Source organism: Microtus ochrogaster, unplaced genomic scaffold (assembly GCF_000317375.1).
Source record: "Microtus ochrogaster isolate Prairie Vole_2 unplaced genomic scaffold, MicOch1.0 UNK3, whole genome shotgun sequence".
Lineage (NCBI taxonomy): Eukaryota > Metazoa > Chordata > Mammalia > Rodentia > Cricetidae > Microtus > Microtus ochrogaster.
The window spans coordinates 2730348-2746293 of NW_004949101.1; the positions used below are offsets into that span (position 1 = coordinate 2730348).

General features: G+C 42.6%; 1 protein-coding gene across 1 annotated transcript in view; it reads right to left on the reverse strand.

The window, feature by feature from the left end:
* The window catches only part of Cfap61 (cilia and flagella associated protein 61), a 265147-nt gene that overhangs the window by 162195 nt on the left and 87006 nt on the right, over window positions 1–15946 (reverse strand). Inside the window, exon 14 of the mRNA XM_026788484.1 lies at window positions 2211–2337. Within this exon, the coding sequence (XP_026644285.1) occupies window positions 2211–2337 (127 nt within the window). The remainder of the gene's footprint in view (window positions 1–2210; window positions 2338–15946) is intronic.

Below are 15946 nucleotides of genomic sequence, written 5' to 3' on the forward strand. Positions count from 1 at the left end.
AGGCGTGCGCCACCACCGCCCGGCTTATCCCATCTATTTTATTTACAAGACAACGAAGCTTAGGAAACTGGGTGAGTGAGCTCATGAGGCATGAGTCCAGGATTCAAACCTCAGTCCCTTTTACACAGAAGCTGCTTCTACAACACACAAGCGCTTCCCAACTTTTATGACCTTAGGGCATCAACTCAGTGAGGACTCCAAAGAAATTCCTACTAGAAATTAAAGCTGAAAAGACATGAGTTTGCTTTAAAAATTCACTAGTAAAATGAAAATTTAAACTAGCTGTTTTATTTAAAAGCAATAATGGTTTTATTTTATTTTTACATAAAATATATATTTTACATAAAACAATTTTTAGACATAAATTACATTTTTTTCACCAAAAGAAACCTTATATTTTCCTAAACACAAATATTTCGAGTGACATTGTTTTCTGCTTTTGCAAATCTCTTTGATCTGGCTTAGTGGACAGCAGAATCTGCACATCTGCTTTTATAGCCAACCTGCTGCAATATACTGTTTGATGCAAATATATGAAAAATCTCATCTGTCTTCACATCATATAGTTAGAAAAGACAAGCATGCAGGCATCTTTCCAGGGAACTGTGGCTAGCCTCTGAGACTCCACAGCTGGTAGTGCCTGGAGCTAGCTGCAACGCATTATCCGACAGCCCTACTGATGAACACTGTATGCACTACTGCACTAAAACCCAAGCGTTTGCTTCTACTGACTCTTACACGTTTACTCACGTATGCTTTGATAACACCGTACAATGTTAATTAGAAAAAAACTGACTCATCAAGCTACCCTGATTTCCCAATCTCATGACATCACTGATGTCATCGGAAACGTTGCCCTAGGCATTGCACAACTATCAAGTTCATGATGGCAGCTACTGATTTTCTCATTTTCTATTTTCTTTCCTGACTAGATCTTATCACAGGGGGCAAGTGATTCTCGTTTTATCAGGTCGACAGGCTCGTGTTATTAATTTTAAAGAAAGGCTAGTTAAATACCCAAGTCCAAAAAAAAGAAGCAGTTTTTCTTTTTTCAAGTGAAAATGGAATTTTATAAAAAATGGCAGGTGGCCCAAGCGCATTTCATGCATCGGTTGAGGCGTTTTTTTTTCTCCTCAAACACCCAACATGCTTCAGGATGCACCAGAGACATGTCCCAGAATGCTAAAATCCAATCTCAAGTGTGGCGATTCGACAGAATTAAACATGTTATTGCTTCATCAAGGCTCTTCCTTAAACTGCTTCTAGCTTCCCCTTCTGATCTAAATGAAGAGATAACTGTGGGCCCACAAACAGTCATGTGAGGAAATAATTTTGTCATAATGCAAACAAATCTCACAAGCATATTGCTGAGGAAAGGCATTCCACACCAGGAAAAAAAAACTATGATTTTCTTTCCATAAATCTCAGAAGCAGTTTTAACTAATTTCTGAATTTAGAAGCAGAGGTATTAACCTGGGAAAAAGTTTCTGAATGGAGTTTTGAGGGGACCAGTGACAAGTGGGGACAGTCTCTGTCCAGAAACAGGCCAAATGTACATAGGGTATTTCAATTGTAAAACCCACTAAAATGTTTCTTGGTCACAGTTTGATAAAAATCATTTCAAAAATCAAGCATATTGGATAAGTTGCAGCATGCATCTGCAACCTCTTGGCTAACTGCATGTCTAGTGAAGTCAACTGGCAGTCACTAAGGCCTCAGGGTTAACATGTAGACTGACACCAGCCTCACTCAGTGTTAACATGTAGGCTGACACCAGCCTCACTCAGTGTTAACACGTAGACGGACACCAGACTGGTTTTTTCCATGGCTCACATACAGGTTATTATGCTAGAGAAGGTCAAAGATTGACCACAGAGGATCATCCTTATAGCTAGCCCTTGAAACCTCAAGCTAGCTCAGAAAAGGTCCTGCCTAGGTTCACCATCTAACGCAACTAAAATAGAGCTCCACTACCCTAAGTCTGGTGCCCACTGCTCCTGGGATGGACATCAGATACCATGGATTCCTAAGCTGTCATTCCATGGTGACAGGCAGATATGTCAACCCCTCACCCCACCTCTGATGCTCCTCACCCCCAACAGGATTCTCTAAGTGATGCTCAAGGAAGCTTCAGACCCAAACCTTCATGGGTCATAATGGTCCCTAAGGCCCGGGAAAATGAGGCTACAGCAGCCACCAGCAGTACTTACGGGATCTCTGCAAGCCTCAATGTACTGGGAGAAATCATCCAGTATCTGTCTACTCAGCACGAGGGTGCTGACAAGGTTTTCAACACCGGCAGTATCCACAAAAGTGGCTAATCTTATCTTAATGGACCTGGACAAGAACAGAGATAGGTTTCTTGGTTATAATACTAAAATAATATCACACTTACATAAAATAATATCTGAGAATGTATATCTATGTAACATTGAGGTTACATAGATAAAAGTTTATAAAAATAACTCTCCTCATTCAAGAATACCTAAAAGTAAGCAAAAAGTACAGAGAATAAAATCATTGATATTACAAACCAATGACAACATGAAGTTACATTTTAAGTATATATAATTTAAATAAATATAATTTTTTCAGTTTTTTGAGACAGGGCTTCTCTGTAGCTTTGGAGCCTGTCCGGGAACTAGCTCCTATAGACTAGGCTGGCCTCAAACTCACAGAGATCTGCCTGACTCTGCCTCCTGAGTGCTGGGATTGAAGGCGTGTGCCACCACCATCTGGCAAATACTTATAATTTAACACATATAATTTAAAATATTCAGCATACTTTATTTCACATTGCATACAGAGAGTTAAAATGCCTCTCCCAAATTTAAAAAAACAAATTTAAAATTATTACATAATTATTTTCTTTTCCTTTCCTCCCTCCCACCCATTCTATGTACCTCCAAACACAGTTGCTCACTCTCAAATTCACTGCCACTTTTTTGTTGCTTTTATGCATACGTACAAATACATAGTTACATAAGTATGACCTGTTGAGTCCATTTAGTATTGTGTGTATGTGTATGATTTCAGAGATGACCGCTTGGAGTTGGATAACCAATAAGGGTCTCATCCTTGGGAGAGGCTAATTCTCTCTTCTCAGCTGTCATTAATGAGTTGCCTATAGCTTTATCTGGGGGGAGGAGCCTCTGACGTTTCCCCCTTCCACAATAGCCTGACTATCAGCATCTTCATCTTTCAGGTTTTATTTAAGTAGCCATGTTGTCGAGGTCCATGGATGTAGCTTCCATCATTTCTAGGAAACATGATCTCATTGCAGACTTTCTGGTCCTCCGGCTCTTACAATCTCTCCCAAATTAAAAACAAAAGAAATGTTTCATGCTGGAGAAGTTACAATGCCTGGGGTTGGTTTTCTGTGAATGCTCCCTACAGAGCCGGCCAAAGTTGCACCTAGTAAAGGGTCTCATCTTTGGAGCTTAATTCTCTGAGGTCGACATCTTAGGACTCTTAACATGTTCATCTGTAATTTTGTGTCTTTAAGCAAATTTTAGTGAGACAAAAGGAGTTAGGGGTTAGTGAGTCTAGGGGTTAGGGGCCATGGCTCATACTCGATTCTCACTTCCTACTGTCTGTTCATTGATGAGTCTCCTCCCACCTGCTCCCTACTTCACCACCCCATCCTCACTAACGCCTCTCTTTGTAAATAGTGACAACCGAGATCTACCTTGGACATCGGATGGAGAGCCATGTGAAGGGTGCGGCAAAGACGTGGCTAAAGCCATCGTTTACCTGAAGCGGGGGATGGGGCATAGACATGGAGAAGGTTGCAGATCGGGTGCATGACCTGTGGAATCTCTCTGGTCATGGCTCCCTCCCTTGGTAAGCAGAGTCAGGCTATGTATGGTTGGTGACCTTACCCATGCTGTTTTTATTTTAATAAAATAAAATCATTTTAGTTTATCTTGGGGTAAAGTGTGCCAAGGATTGGAACAATCATCCCATAGAAAGAAAATTTTGCTCCCCACATCCAGACAAGTTCCATATTTTTACTTTGTAATGGGTCTGTGTGTCATATAAATAACCTTATATCTTGCTCTCTCTACTCAGTTTTATTACTAAACAGATCAAATGTTACTCATCTTAATAATAAACAATTCTAACTTAATTAACTCTTATTTGTGGTGAACATCTGATGTGGGATTCCCCTCTGTATGCTGTGAATACCATTGGTTAATTAAAAAAAAAACTGTCTTAGGCCTGTGATAGGGAAGAGTAGAGCTAGGAAGGGAAAACTAAACTGAATGCTGGAAGAAAGGAGGCGGAGTCATGGGGAAGCCATGGAGCCACCACTGGAGATGGACATGCGGGAACCTTGCCAGTAGGCCATTAGCCTCGTGGTAAAATATAAAATAATGGAAATGGGCTAAATTAAGATGTAAAAGCTAATCAATAAGAAGTTAGAGCTAATAGGCCAAGCAGTGATTTAATTAATGCAGTTTCTGTGTGGTTATTTCGGGGCTGAGCAGCCAGAAACAAACAAGCAGCCTCATACAACAAATATCTGTGCTTAAATTGTAATGCATGGTTACATGTTATAAAGAAAATGGTTTATTTGCAAGGATATATATGTGTACAATGATCTGGTTAAAACCTGATCAATTACTATCACCTCAATCATAATTCTAAGCAATCTTGAAGACAAAGATGAGAACTTGGCTCAAAGTTTGCCCAAAAATCTAGTTCTGATAGATTAAAGGTATAAATGTAAAAAAAAAAAAAAAGGCCAAATGTATTAGGGAAATAGAAGAAATGAAAACAATGTCCTACAAAATGTCCATAACACCTTAGTCACAACACCCCAAAGGAAAACCTAATGTCTATAAACTGATACATGCTTAGAACACGGCATATGTACACAGTGGAGTTATTCAGCCACGGAAGGGAATGAAGTGGTAAGGTATGTTACATGTGACAAGGGTCATGTGTAAAACATTACACATTGTGCTGTTTCATTTTTATGAAAGGTCCAGAATAGGCAAGTTTATAGAGGTAGAAAGGACACCGGTCAGCTGTGGGGACAAGGTGGCCAGTTGACTATATTCAGTGGGCGTGGGTAGGCTAAGAGGTTACAAAAAATGAAAATAGACAGAGATGATGGGTGCACAACATTGTATATCCACTAAGAACCACGAAATTATTCAATTAAGCGAGAACATTGTGCTATATTGATTGCATCTCAATAAGCTATTATTGTATGCATGATAGTCTATGTGTATATATGTATGAAATATCAAAGAAAGTTAAAAAGGCAAAGAAGGGAATGGCAACTAATAGTCAAACCAAAATGATGTGGTTACATAAATAGCAGATGAATTAGCACTTAAGGCTGAAGTCCCTATGAGAAAAATAACTTTTATTTGATAAAGCAAAATATCAGTAGAGAACAATGTCAAGTCATCAAGTTTCTGCCAAAACTGTTTCAGGTTCCTAAAGTGAAAATTAATAGAAACTGATGTGAAATATTGTACAAAATTTGGATACGCTTAATCTGAAGGATGCTACTGCCTCAACGTGAGCAAACTTGGCATCAGCGGCCCCTTTCTATCTGAGTGGGCAGCAGCTCTGCATTCCAGCAGCTGAGGCCCGAATCACCAGCTTCCTCTCCGCATTCCTGCATACCCCATCTCAGCCACACGCCAGATGGACTGGCCCTTTAAAAATACACCTGACTCCAACCATTTCCATCACTCACCCCGGCTATCCCTACTCCACCGCTGGGATGCTACAACAGGAGCACCCCATGTCTCGGCGTGCTCCCCCTAGCTCCCCCAACCCATCCTCAACAGAGATGCCAGGGTGATGCTTCTAAAATTCCGAGTCCTAGCGCCTGACTCTACAGTGCTAATCCCAGTAGTGGCGGAGTTCATGACCTCTTATGCCCGAGGCTCTTCTCAGAATACTGTTTCTGAGTGTCTAAAACACAGAGAATGACAACAGGTGAACTTAAATCATTGTGATTAAGCAGCGGTCTATTGATTGCTCTAATATTTCGCACGGGTGCGCATAAGTAATGAGCGACAACTGCAGATATCCGAAGCTGCAGTATTGAAGGAAAACGAGGAGGAAGCAGCGGGGGCTGGTGACACCACTGTGGACTGCCGCCTCCTTTCACAATGGAAGGAGACGCTGGATTTCAAGTACAGCTTTGTGAAAATCAAGGATGTGATTTTCCATCTCGACTCCGTCCACAGACCCTGGGTGAGAACATCAGTTATCTTGCCCACTGCGCTGAGTGACAAGCCAAAATCACAGAGTGGCTTCGAGGACTCCCACCAGTCTCGTCTCCTGGGTCTTTTCTTCACACTCTCTCTGGATCTCGCACCTCTAACCTGTCTCCAGATTGTGGGCGTCTTTCTTTCCCTGCCTCACCTTTCAGACCCCGTACTAGTGCCCAAACTCAACCCTTGTGCTCCCTCATCACTTCTCACCCGAAACCCTCACCTCTCAGCTCGGTGAACCCAGACTTACCTGGATACCAACGGTGTATACAGACATCACTGTAGGAGCTATGCCACCTAGCTCTGACCCCTCACATTCTCTGTCCTATTTCTCTCTGTGCACTTCTTTCCCTTCTCTTTGCTTTGTGGGTCATTCCTCCCTGTCTATTAGAACATGAGTTCAAAGACAAAATTCCTGCCTCTGCTGCAACGCTATAGCTAGAACAGCTCCCGATGGACAGCGGCTGCCAAGGGAATGAATTACACAGCCTGGGTGGAAACAATCAGAGCGTTCCATGCTTATGGCATGCCTTTATGACTATGATAAGCGTTAAAATTATAAAGTGTGCAGCGGGAGCAGAAAAGTAAATGAATATGAATAACTGTCATAGTTAGGGTTTCTGTTGCTGTCATGAAACACAGTGACCAAAAGCAACTCCGAGAAGAAGGGGTTTATTTGTCGTAGGCTTCCATGTCACTGTTCATCATTAAAAGAAGTCAGGACAGGAACTCAATGAAAGCAAGAATTGGAGATAAGAGCTTGTGCAGAGGCCATGGAGGAGTGCTGCTTACTGCCTTGCTCCTTAGGGCTTACCCAGCCTGCTTTCTTATAGAAGCCAGGATCACCAGCCTAGGAGTGGCGCCCCCTATAGTGGGCCACCAACACAGGCTTGCCAGTAGACTAATCTTAAAGAGGCATTTTCTCCACTGACTCTCCCTCCTCTCTGATGATACTAGCTTGGATCCGGTTGTCATAAAACTGGCCAGTACAAATACCTTCCTCCCAGCTCCCAGCTCCCTGCTCAGGCCACACCATGGCCTACTTTGAAAGCCAGGGCTTCTCCTAGCCTACAGTGGCACTGAGTAAGGGCTCAATGGGATTGGAGTTTTTTCTCAGGTGTCACAAATCACAGACATCATTTCTCTCCTCTGTCCACAGAAATAGGATCGGGTGACACAGCCTTTTTGCATTATACCAAGAAGCTCACGTGACTGTTATTTATATTCAGCAAAGAGGAACACTTGACAATTTTTATGTGATCCTAGAATTTCAGCAGGAGGAGGTGTGGGCAACTCTGCCTGACACAGGACTCTCTAGTTGCTTGAAATGTGGCTACTCAAAAAAAAAAAAAAAAAAAAGAAATGTGGCTACTCAAACTTTATTGGTACTCTGTCAACTGGGTTTTGATTCACAAGACTACAAAACAGCTCAATGCTTTGAGCATACATTGAAACAAAGTTGTGTATGTAATACGTTATATGATAAATACTGAAATTTAGTTGTGCCTAGTTTAAATTTGTACATTAATATGTCTATTAGAAAATTAAAATACTAATATACTCACAGTGTATTTTTCATGGGTGGAGCTGTTCCACATGCCTGCCTTATATTTATCCCTCAAGATAATCATTTACCTCCTTTGAGCCTGGGTCTCTCACTGGTAACAAGCTCAGCAGTTAAATTGACCTGGCTGGCTTTTAAGCCATGACCACTGCTGTCTCTGCCTCCCTGGAGCTGGGATCATCTGACTTGGGTTCTGGGGATTTAGCCAGTGTTTGTGTCTCTGCTAAACTGTTTCACCAATTTATTGACTGCTATCTACAGGCCCCCGAGAGCTATTTTACAGAAGTTTTTAACTCAGGAAGATGAGGAGGGGAGGGAAGGAGGAGGGAGAGGGATGCAGAGTACACATCTGTACTCAGAAGGCTGAGATTGGAAGACTGAGAGCTCCAGGCCAGTGTAGGCTAATAGTGAGACCCTGACTCAAAACAGAACAATAAGCGGAGATAGATTTAGCGCACAGGGGCCTCTGCATTGTTGCTACTTCTGGTTCTGGCAGCAGCAGGTGGCCTGTTTGTTTTGGCTTTAACTGGAGTGAGACAGGAGGCCTATGACTGGCAGAAAGGAAATAAAATGTGGCATGGGTGCACATCCTAATCACTTCTGTACAAAAACTGACCGGAGCATTTAGAAAACATGAAAAGTGAGCAAGCTTCCAATTAAAATGTATTTGTCTAAAACTCAATCATTAAACTGACATTACTAAAAATTGTTCATTCCATCAACCAGTCACAAAAGGCTCTGAAACATCTGGAGTGTCCCCAGGGCTGCAGAAAATAGTGGTTCACTGGATGTGCCTAAGAGTCATTCTACTTTCAACTCTCCATAAGCTCCGAGAACCTTCTCCTTCTCGTCACGACCACTATCGAGGGCCAATTCTTTCAGCCTGGCTATGTACAACCTGGAAGGAGAACACTTGGGTTGTTCTGTTCTGTTTCTGCCTTCCACGACCTTTCCAGAGACAGCTGCACACTCAGTGACCAGAATGATCGTAACTATTCTTTTCTTCAGGGTTCAAAAACAATTCTTGGGCACCCTTACTCAAAGTCGAGATTAGTGATACTTTTCCTTATCTATCACATTGGTATTACAAGTTTTTCAGTCTTGGTAACCTGCTTTCACCACAAGATGTTCTATCCATCTCCTTAAAAACAGAACAAAAAATAAAAGCAAATCTGGCTTTAAGAGCCAGAATTTGAGATATTCAGTTTGACTATACACATAAAAAAAAATGGAAAATAATGTATGAAAAGGAAAAAGAAAGACTTACTATGTATCCTCTTCTATTTCAAACTGAATGAAGGCTTTTAGAAACTACATATTTGTGTGTCTTTCCAGTTACTGTCTCATAGAAAACTGGGCAAATTTGGTGCCAATCAAGGGACACCAAAGATGTAAAGAAGAATAGGCGACCTGAGCCTCGCCGAACGTCCTCACACAGCTCCACAATCAGCAAGACTTCACTGTGAGCCATGCACAAACAAGAGAGCAACCATGCCCCAAACAAAAGTGGCCCCAGCAGACAAACATGCATTCTACTCAACGAAGCCCATTAAGGGCACAAGGAACAAAGGACAGATTTGATATCACCATCCACCGGCCATGATAACGCGAGCCTGAAAGGAGTAAGACGATGACATCACAGGAAAAAAAAATGGCAACAAAACAAGTAGGAGCCACTCCCAGAAAAGCAAATACAACAAATATATTGAAGGGCAGGATCTCTCAGAGGCGGACCACTGAAGGCCATCTTTATTTACTAAGTAATGTTGACAAGGGCTGTATGACCTAGCCAAGAAGTGAAGCGTTTCTAGCACAGTAAATACGAGTTGGATGAGTAAGTATGCTATATCTTCCTGTGAAGGAAAAATGTCAGATTTCAGAAAAGCACAGCATGGAAAGGTAGCAAGAGGGAATGGGCTACCAGGTCAACCAGATGTGTTCTGCATTGACGATGGGATAAGAAGAAAGGCCAGCGGGCAAGTTAAGAATGGGCAAGCCAGGGAATGTAAGAAAGCAATCTATTATATGACATAAAACCCAGGGGTACCTTTGGAAACAACTTTGTAATTAGTATACAAGTGAAATATTTTCATTTAAAGACCCGTCCGGTATCATAAGAAAATGAGAGGGAGTGCGGAGTGTGGGATCTGTTGACAGAAGAGGTGGCCCTCCCTAACAAGCAGATGAGTTATCTGTGTCCGTGCTCACTAGCATGGCCAGAGGGCAGATGATAGAAACAAATATAATTTCCCAGGGGACAAAGAAGGAAATTAGGTAGGGGACCAGAACATGGGGTCATGAAATTTAAAGTAACCCAACATAAAAGCAGGAGCAATCCATTTCAAATGTCAAGGGAAGGGAAGCAAAAACCGTGGTATAAAAAGAGAACGTGTCAGGGACTTGTGTCCTTGCCATGCCCGCATGGCTCCCTGGTTGCCTCTGTCGTGCCTCTACTCAAGGCCACCTCTCCTGACCTCTCCCGCGCACCTTGTGAAGACAGCGGTCCCTCCCCATCGGGCACTTAGTCACACGCGGTACTTGTCTCGTCTCTCCTCACGTACCCACTATCTAGTTCATTTTTCTTTTGTTCGTGTCTTCCTTGTCTGGCTAGGATGCAGACCCCATGAGAGTCAGGACTTCCGTCTGTCTGGGTCACTTATGTTTCCCCAGCACCTGGGTTAGAACTGGCACAAGCACACAGTTGATGCTGCATGTTCTATCAGCTGAATGAGGAGCTCCGCCGCGGGCCTTTGGAACCGAAAGCACACCATTAGCCTGTTACCTTCCCGCCTTGGTGCTACATGGATGCCAGCCCAGAATGGTGCAGCCATGCCAATGTGATAAGAGCCAACTGCAGATGGAGCAGACACAGGAGAGGCCACAGCAGAAGAAAGGAAAGAAACAAAGGCCCTTAAAACGCAAACTTTGAAGGCCTGCCTATCGCCACGCCGCCTGCTTATGGAGCAATCAATGGCAGAAGCTCTTCCTGAATTGGCCTTTATTTTACTTATTTTTTGGCTACTTTTTTATTAATTTATTAATTATTTATTAAAGATTTCTGCCTCCTCCTCACCACCGCCTCCCATTTCCCTCCCCCTCCCCCGGTCAAGTCCCCCTCTCTCGTCAGCCTAACTGAAAATAGTCTCCCAGTTAGTGTAAACTTTGAACTTTGGTTAACTTGATACCAAGTTAACTGTTTCTATTAGAGAAATAACAGGTGCCCGTGATTTGCTTTAAGTCAAACCGAAATAAGCAACCTGAGTAAAAGGAGGCAGGAAAGATCTAAATAGAAACCTCACCAGAGAGGTCATGTGGGTGAAGGGGAAGCATTTGACATGCATTCACACAAAATCATGCCTTGGCATCCATCACTAGGGAGCTGCACATTCAGAGCACAGATGCGGTGATGCCGCAGAGCAGCTCCAAGGGACAGAGAGGGGGATGTGAGAAGGCTTTTTATGTCTCCTCACTTTTTCAGGGAACCTAAAACTATTCTAAACACAAAGTTTATTAATGAAAAAGCAAAAAAAAAAAAGTTATCTTTATCACCCTCCAGTCCTGCTCTTCAGAGGTACCTGGCTAAGCAGAATCATACACCATTCTAGAACTTCTGAATACACGTAAGACAAACACTGGCTGTGATGTGTGTGTGTGTGATGTCGTTTCCCTCCTCTTCTTTTCAATGGTGGGGAAAGCGTGTTTTTACTAGAAGCATATCTGGCTGACTCTTGCCATGTTTCCCAGCCTCGCCTGCAGCCAGATCAGACCAACAACCAAGTTCCAAGAGATGATGAGGCCCCAGGAAACCGCCCTTCACTAATCCTCTAAGGTGCAAAATGGCGGGAAGAGCTCTGCCACATTTACAGAGCTTTGTTCTCACCTTTTTCCTTGTGCTAGACCTCATGGTCGGCGACGCTGCTGCTCGGGTTATGAATTAATGCGATGGGTTAAACTGGGCCCCGAAGTAGCAGAGGCCGGGTGGTAGCAGTGAATCACCAAGGGCAAGGTGATCATGGTTATCACAATGGGCAGCATAAACAACGCAATATCCACAATGCCCTGACCTATAATGGGCGGCACAGACACAGTGATTGTTATAGTGGCATGGCTTGTATGGACCTTTGGCACTAGATAATCCATCACAGTGTTCCCAGGCATGAAACAAATGAGAAGCCTGAGGCATTTTTTGTTTGATCTGTATGAGCTGAAAAATTCTCAAACAAATAAAGGCTACACTGTATCATGGAAAGGGGGCATCTTGGCACAGGAACCAATTTTCTGACTTGAGACAGTTTGCAGACATAGAACCCCTTAAATGAAGGGAAGGTCGGGTTTTCCCTGAGGAAGAACTTGATAAAATGCCTAAGAGTTTTACAGCTAGCCTTTCTCCAGTCCTTTCCCAGAGGGACCTGTCGCATATTACAAGGGTAACTGTAGACAGGGGGAAGGAAGCAATTGGACTTCCCAGAGTCTGTTGGATACTGGTTCTGAAACATTGTGGCCCTCCAGTTTAAAAAAAAAAAAAAAGAGCTTATGGAGGTCAGATGACTCACAGCAGGTCCACTGTGTCCCTGAACTCATCCTGTAGTTATTTGCCCAGTCCCAGAATGTATACTGGGGCAGATATACTTAAAATTTGGCAGAATTTCCACATTAGTTCCTTGATCTGTGGAGTGAGGAAAAGGCCAGATGTAAGCCTTTAGAGACACCTCTGCCAGGGAAAACAGTGAATCAGAAACAGCATCACACCCCTGGAGGAGCTGCAGAAATTAGTGTCACCACCAAGGACTTGAAAGAGGCAGGGGTGGTGCAGGTCCCCACATCTCCCTCTAACTCTCCTATCTGGCCAGTGTAGAAGACAAATGGATTGTGGAAAAATGACAATTGACCGTTGGAAATTAAATCAAGCAGTAATTCCAATTGCAGCTGCTATATCAAATACGGTGTCCTTCTTAAGCAGACTGGCACAGCTCCTGGTATATAGTACACAACTATTGATCTAGCAAATGCCCTTTCCTCAGTACCTGTGCATAAAGACCACCAGAAGCAATCTGCTGTTAGTAGGCAAGGCCAGCAGTATATCTTTACAGTTTTACCTCAGGGTATATTAACTCTCCAATGCTGTGTATTAACTTAGTTTGAAGGGATCTTGATCATCTGTCTTTCACACAAAATTGATTCACTATATTGATGACATTACGCTAATTGGACCAAGTGAGCAGGAGGTAGCAACCATGATGTATCCATTGTTTATATATATATATAAACAATCAGAGGATGGGAAATAAATTCAACTAAAATTTAAGGGCGTTCTACCTCAGTGAAATTCTTAGGAGTCCAGCAATGTGGGGCATGCAGAGATGTTCCTTCTAAGGTGAAGGATAAATGATTGCACCTGGCCCCTCCCACCAACTAGGAAGAAGCACATTTAGGGGTCTATTTGGATTCTGGAGACAATGCATTCCTCACTCGGGTGTGTTACTCAAGCCCAGATAGCAGGTGACTTGGAAAGCTGCTAGCTTTGTGTGGTGCCTGGAACAGGAGTAGGTCCTTCAATTGGTCCAGGCTGCTATGCAGGCTGCTCTACCATTTGAACCATATAATTCAGCAAGCCTGATGGCACTTGAAGAGTCAATGACACATAAGGATGCTGTTTGGAGCATTAAGCAAACCCCTACAGGTGAATCACAGAAGAGACCTTAGGGATTTTGGAGCAAAGCTCTACCATTATCTGAAGACAACTATTCCCCTTCAAGAGACAGTTTAGACTCTTAACGGGCCTTAGTGGAAACAGAACCATCATGAGCTGGATTTTATTTGGACCACCAAGTAGAATGTACATAGCAGCCGGGCGGTGGTGGCGCACGCCTTTAATCCCAGCACTCAGGAGGCAGAGGCAGGTGGATCTCTGGGAGTTCGAGGCCAGCCTGATCTACAAGAGCTGCTCAAGGGATAGTTATTATGGTATATTCCATTACACTGTGTGAATATATGTCACTATGACTGGTTTAATAAAGAAGTTGACTGGTCAACAGCCGGACAGGTAGAGGTTAGCTGGGACTTGCAGACAAAAAGAGAACACAAAAGAGAAGGGGAGGGGTCTTGGGAGTCATGAGGGGATGCAGAGGAAGCAGATGCACTTGCTGTACTGAGAAAAGGTACTGAGCCACATGGCAAAGCGTAGAGAAGAAATGTGGGTTAATTTAAGAGTTAGTTAGTAACAAGCATGAGCCATTGGCCAAGAATTTATAATTAATAACAAGTCTCTATGTTGCTATTTGGCAACTGGCTGGCAGGATAGAAAAGTCCACCTATAAGTTATATCATACTAAGCATATTATGGCACAATTATTGTTTTAATTTGGAAATTAAGCATGACATAAGAAGATATGATTGTGTGTGGAGTTGGCAAGGGGTGGATTGTGATGGCTATTCTTGGATTTCAATTTGACCATATCTGGAATTAACTAAAACTCAAGCATCTGGGTATACATGTGAAGGATTTTTTTTCTTAATTATTCTTTGAAGTGGAAAGATCCACTTTTTATCCCAATTTTCTGAGGTGGAAAGGTCCATCTGCAGGCAGTCTATATAAAGGATATGGAAGAAGGAAGTGCTCTCTCTCTCTCTCTCTCTCTCTCTCTCTCTCTCTCTCTCTCTCTCTCTCATTCTTTGCCCTCACTGTCACTGGTAAGTCCATTCCATCACTAGATACTACTCTACTTCTCTGGGATTCTGGTATATACTAAAGACCAGTAGAGAGATCCAACCTTGTAGACTGAACAACTACTGGATTCTTGAACTTTCTGTTGGTAGACAGCCATTGTTGGACTAGCTAAACTGCATTCTGTAAGCCACACTAATAAATCTTTTTCCATCAGTTATGTTCCTCTAGAAAACCCTGACTGGTATGAGTATGATCCAGGCTGATGGGGAAAGAACTGTCATGAACATTCCTATTCAGTGCTATCCCCTGCATGTTATACTATCAATATACCAGACAAGAAATGTCTGTTGGCACAGCCGTGGCTCAACCACAAATAATTGCTTTCTGATTGGGTTTTAGGTCCACTTTACAGGAGCTAACTAATGTCTGATACTGGAAGCCAGGGTAAAAACCCATGGCTGTAGAGATCATAGGCCCCCATAGGAAATCAACTGCTATTTTGTTAAGTGGATGTGATGTGCCTGTCATTTCTACTTATACCCATAGACTACTGTTATTCTCATGAGGACAGAATTCTTTCTCAGTGGGTTAGAGTTACAGCCATGACTCAGAACAGCTGAGAACAGGTGGCTGTTACTAAAGCATAGTGATTCACTGCTCAGCCATAATGGAAGAGAACAGTAAGACATTTCCATCACCCTTTCCAAGACTCAAGGAGCATTTTCAAATAAAGGAAAATAAAGAATGTAAGATCCTGGGGGAATACGTAGAGTATTGTTATTCCTCATGAGGGAAAAAAGAAGCTCATAAGACGCAACTATGGAAATGCGCTGGGCTAACAAAGCTGGTACTCAGAAGATGAGCTCCTTCCCAAGGTTATATCAACAGTGAAGAATAGCTGGGAGAAGAGAGTATTTTGGAAGAGCTGGCTACAGGTTGGGCAGGAACTCTAGGAACAGAGTTTTGGGGTCATCATCCACGCTGGTGTGGACTTTTCAGTGATGCAGCTGTCATTATGTCACTCATGTCTCGGAAAATAACTCCTAACCCATGTGAGCTCATTGCCACAAGCTGGATTTTGTAGATCATTTCTTTGGTCTGTTGTTGTTGTGCTGTCTGGGATGAATAAACATACAGATTTTTACATTGTGTTCCTATGATAAAATATTATGACCAAAAACGAAATTATGGAAGAAAAAGTTTATTTTCACTTACAGTTCCATAGGGGAGAGTCCACAGGCCAAATGAGGCATGGGAGCTGTAAGGTAAGGTCTTCAATGGCATGCAGAAACAGTACAAACTAGAAGTGGGAACATTTTCTTAAGTATCTTTCATCAATTTTAGATTCCTTTGTTGAGAGTTCTCTGTTTAGGTCTGTACTCCATTTTTTATTGGATTATTTGTTCTTTTGCTGACCAATTTATTGAGTACTTTGTATATTTTGGAGATCATCCCTCTGTCCGATGTGGGGTT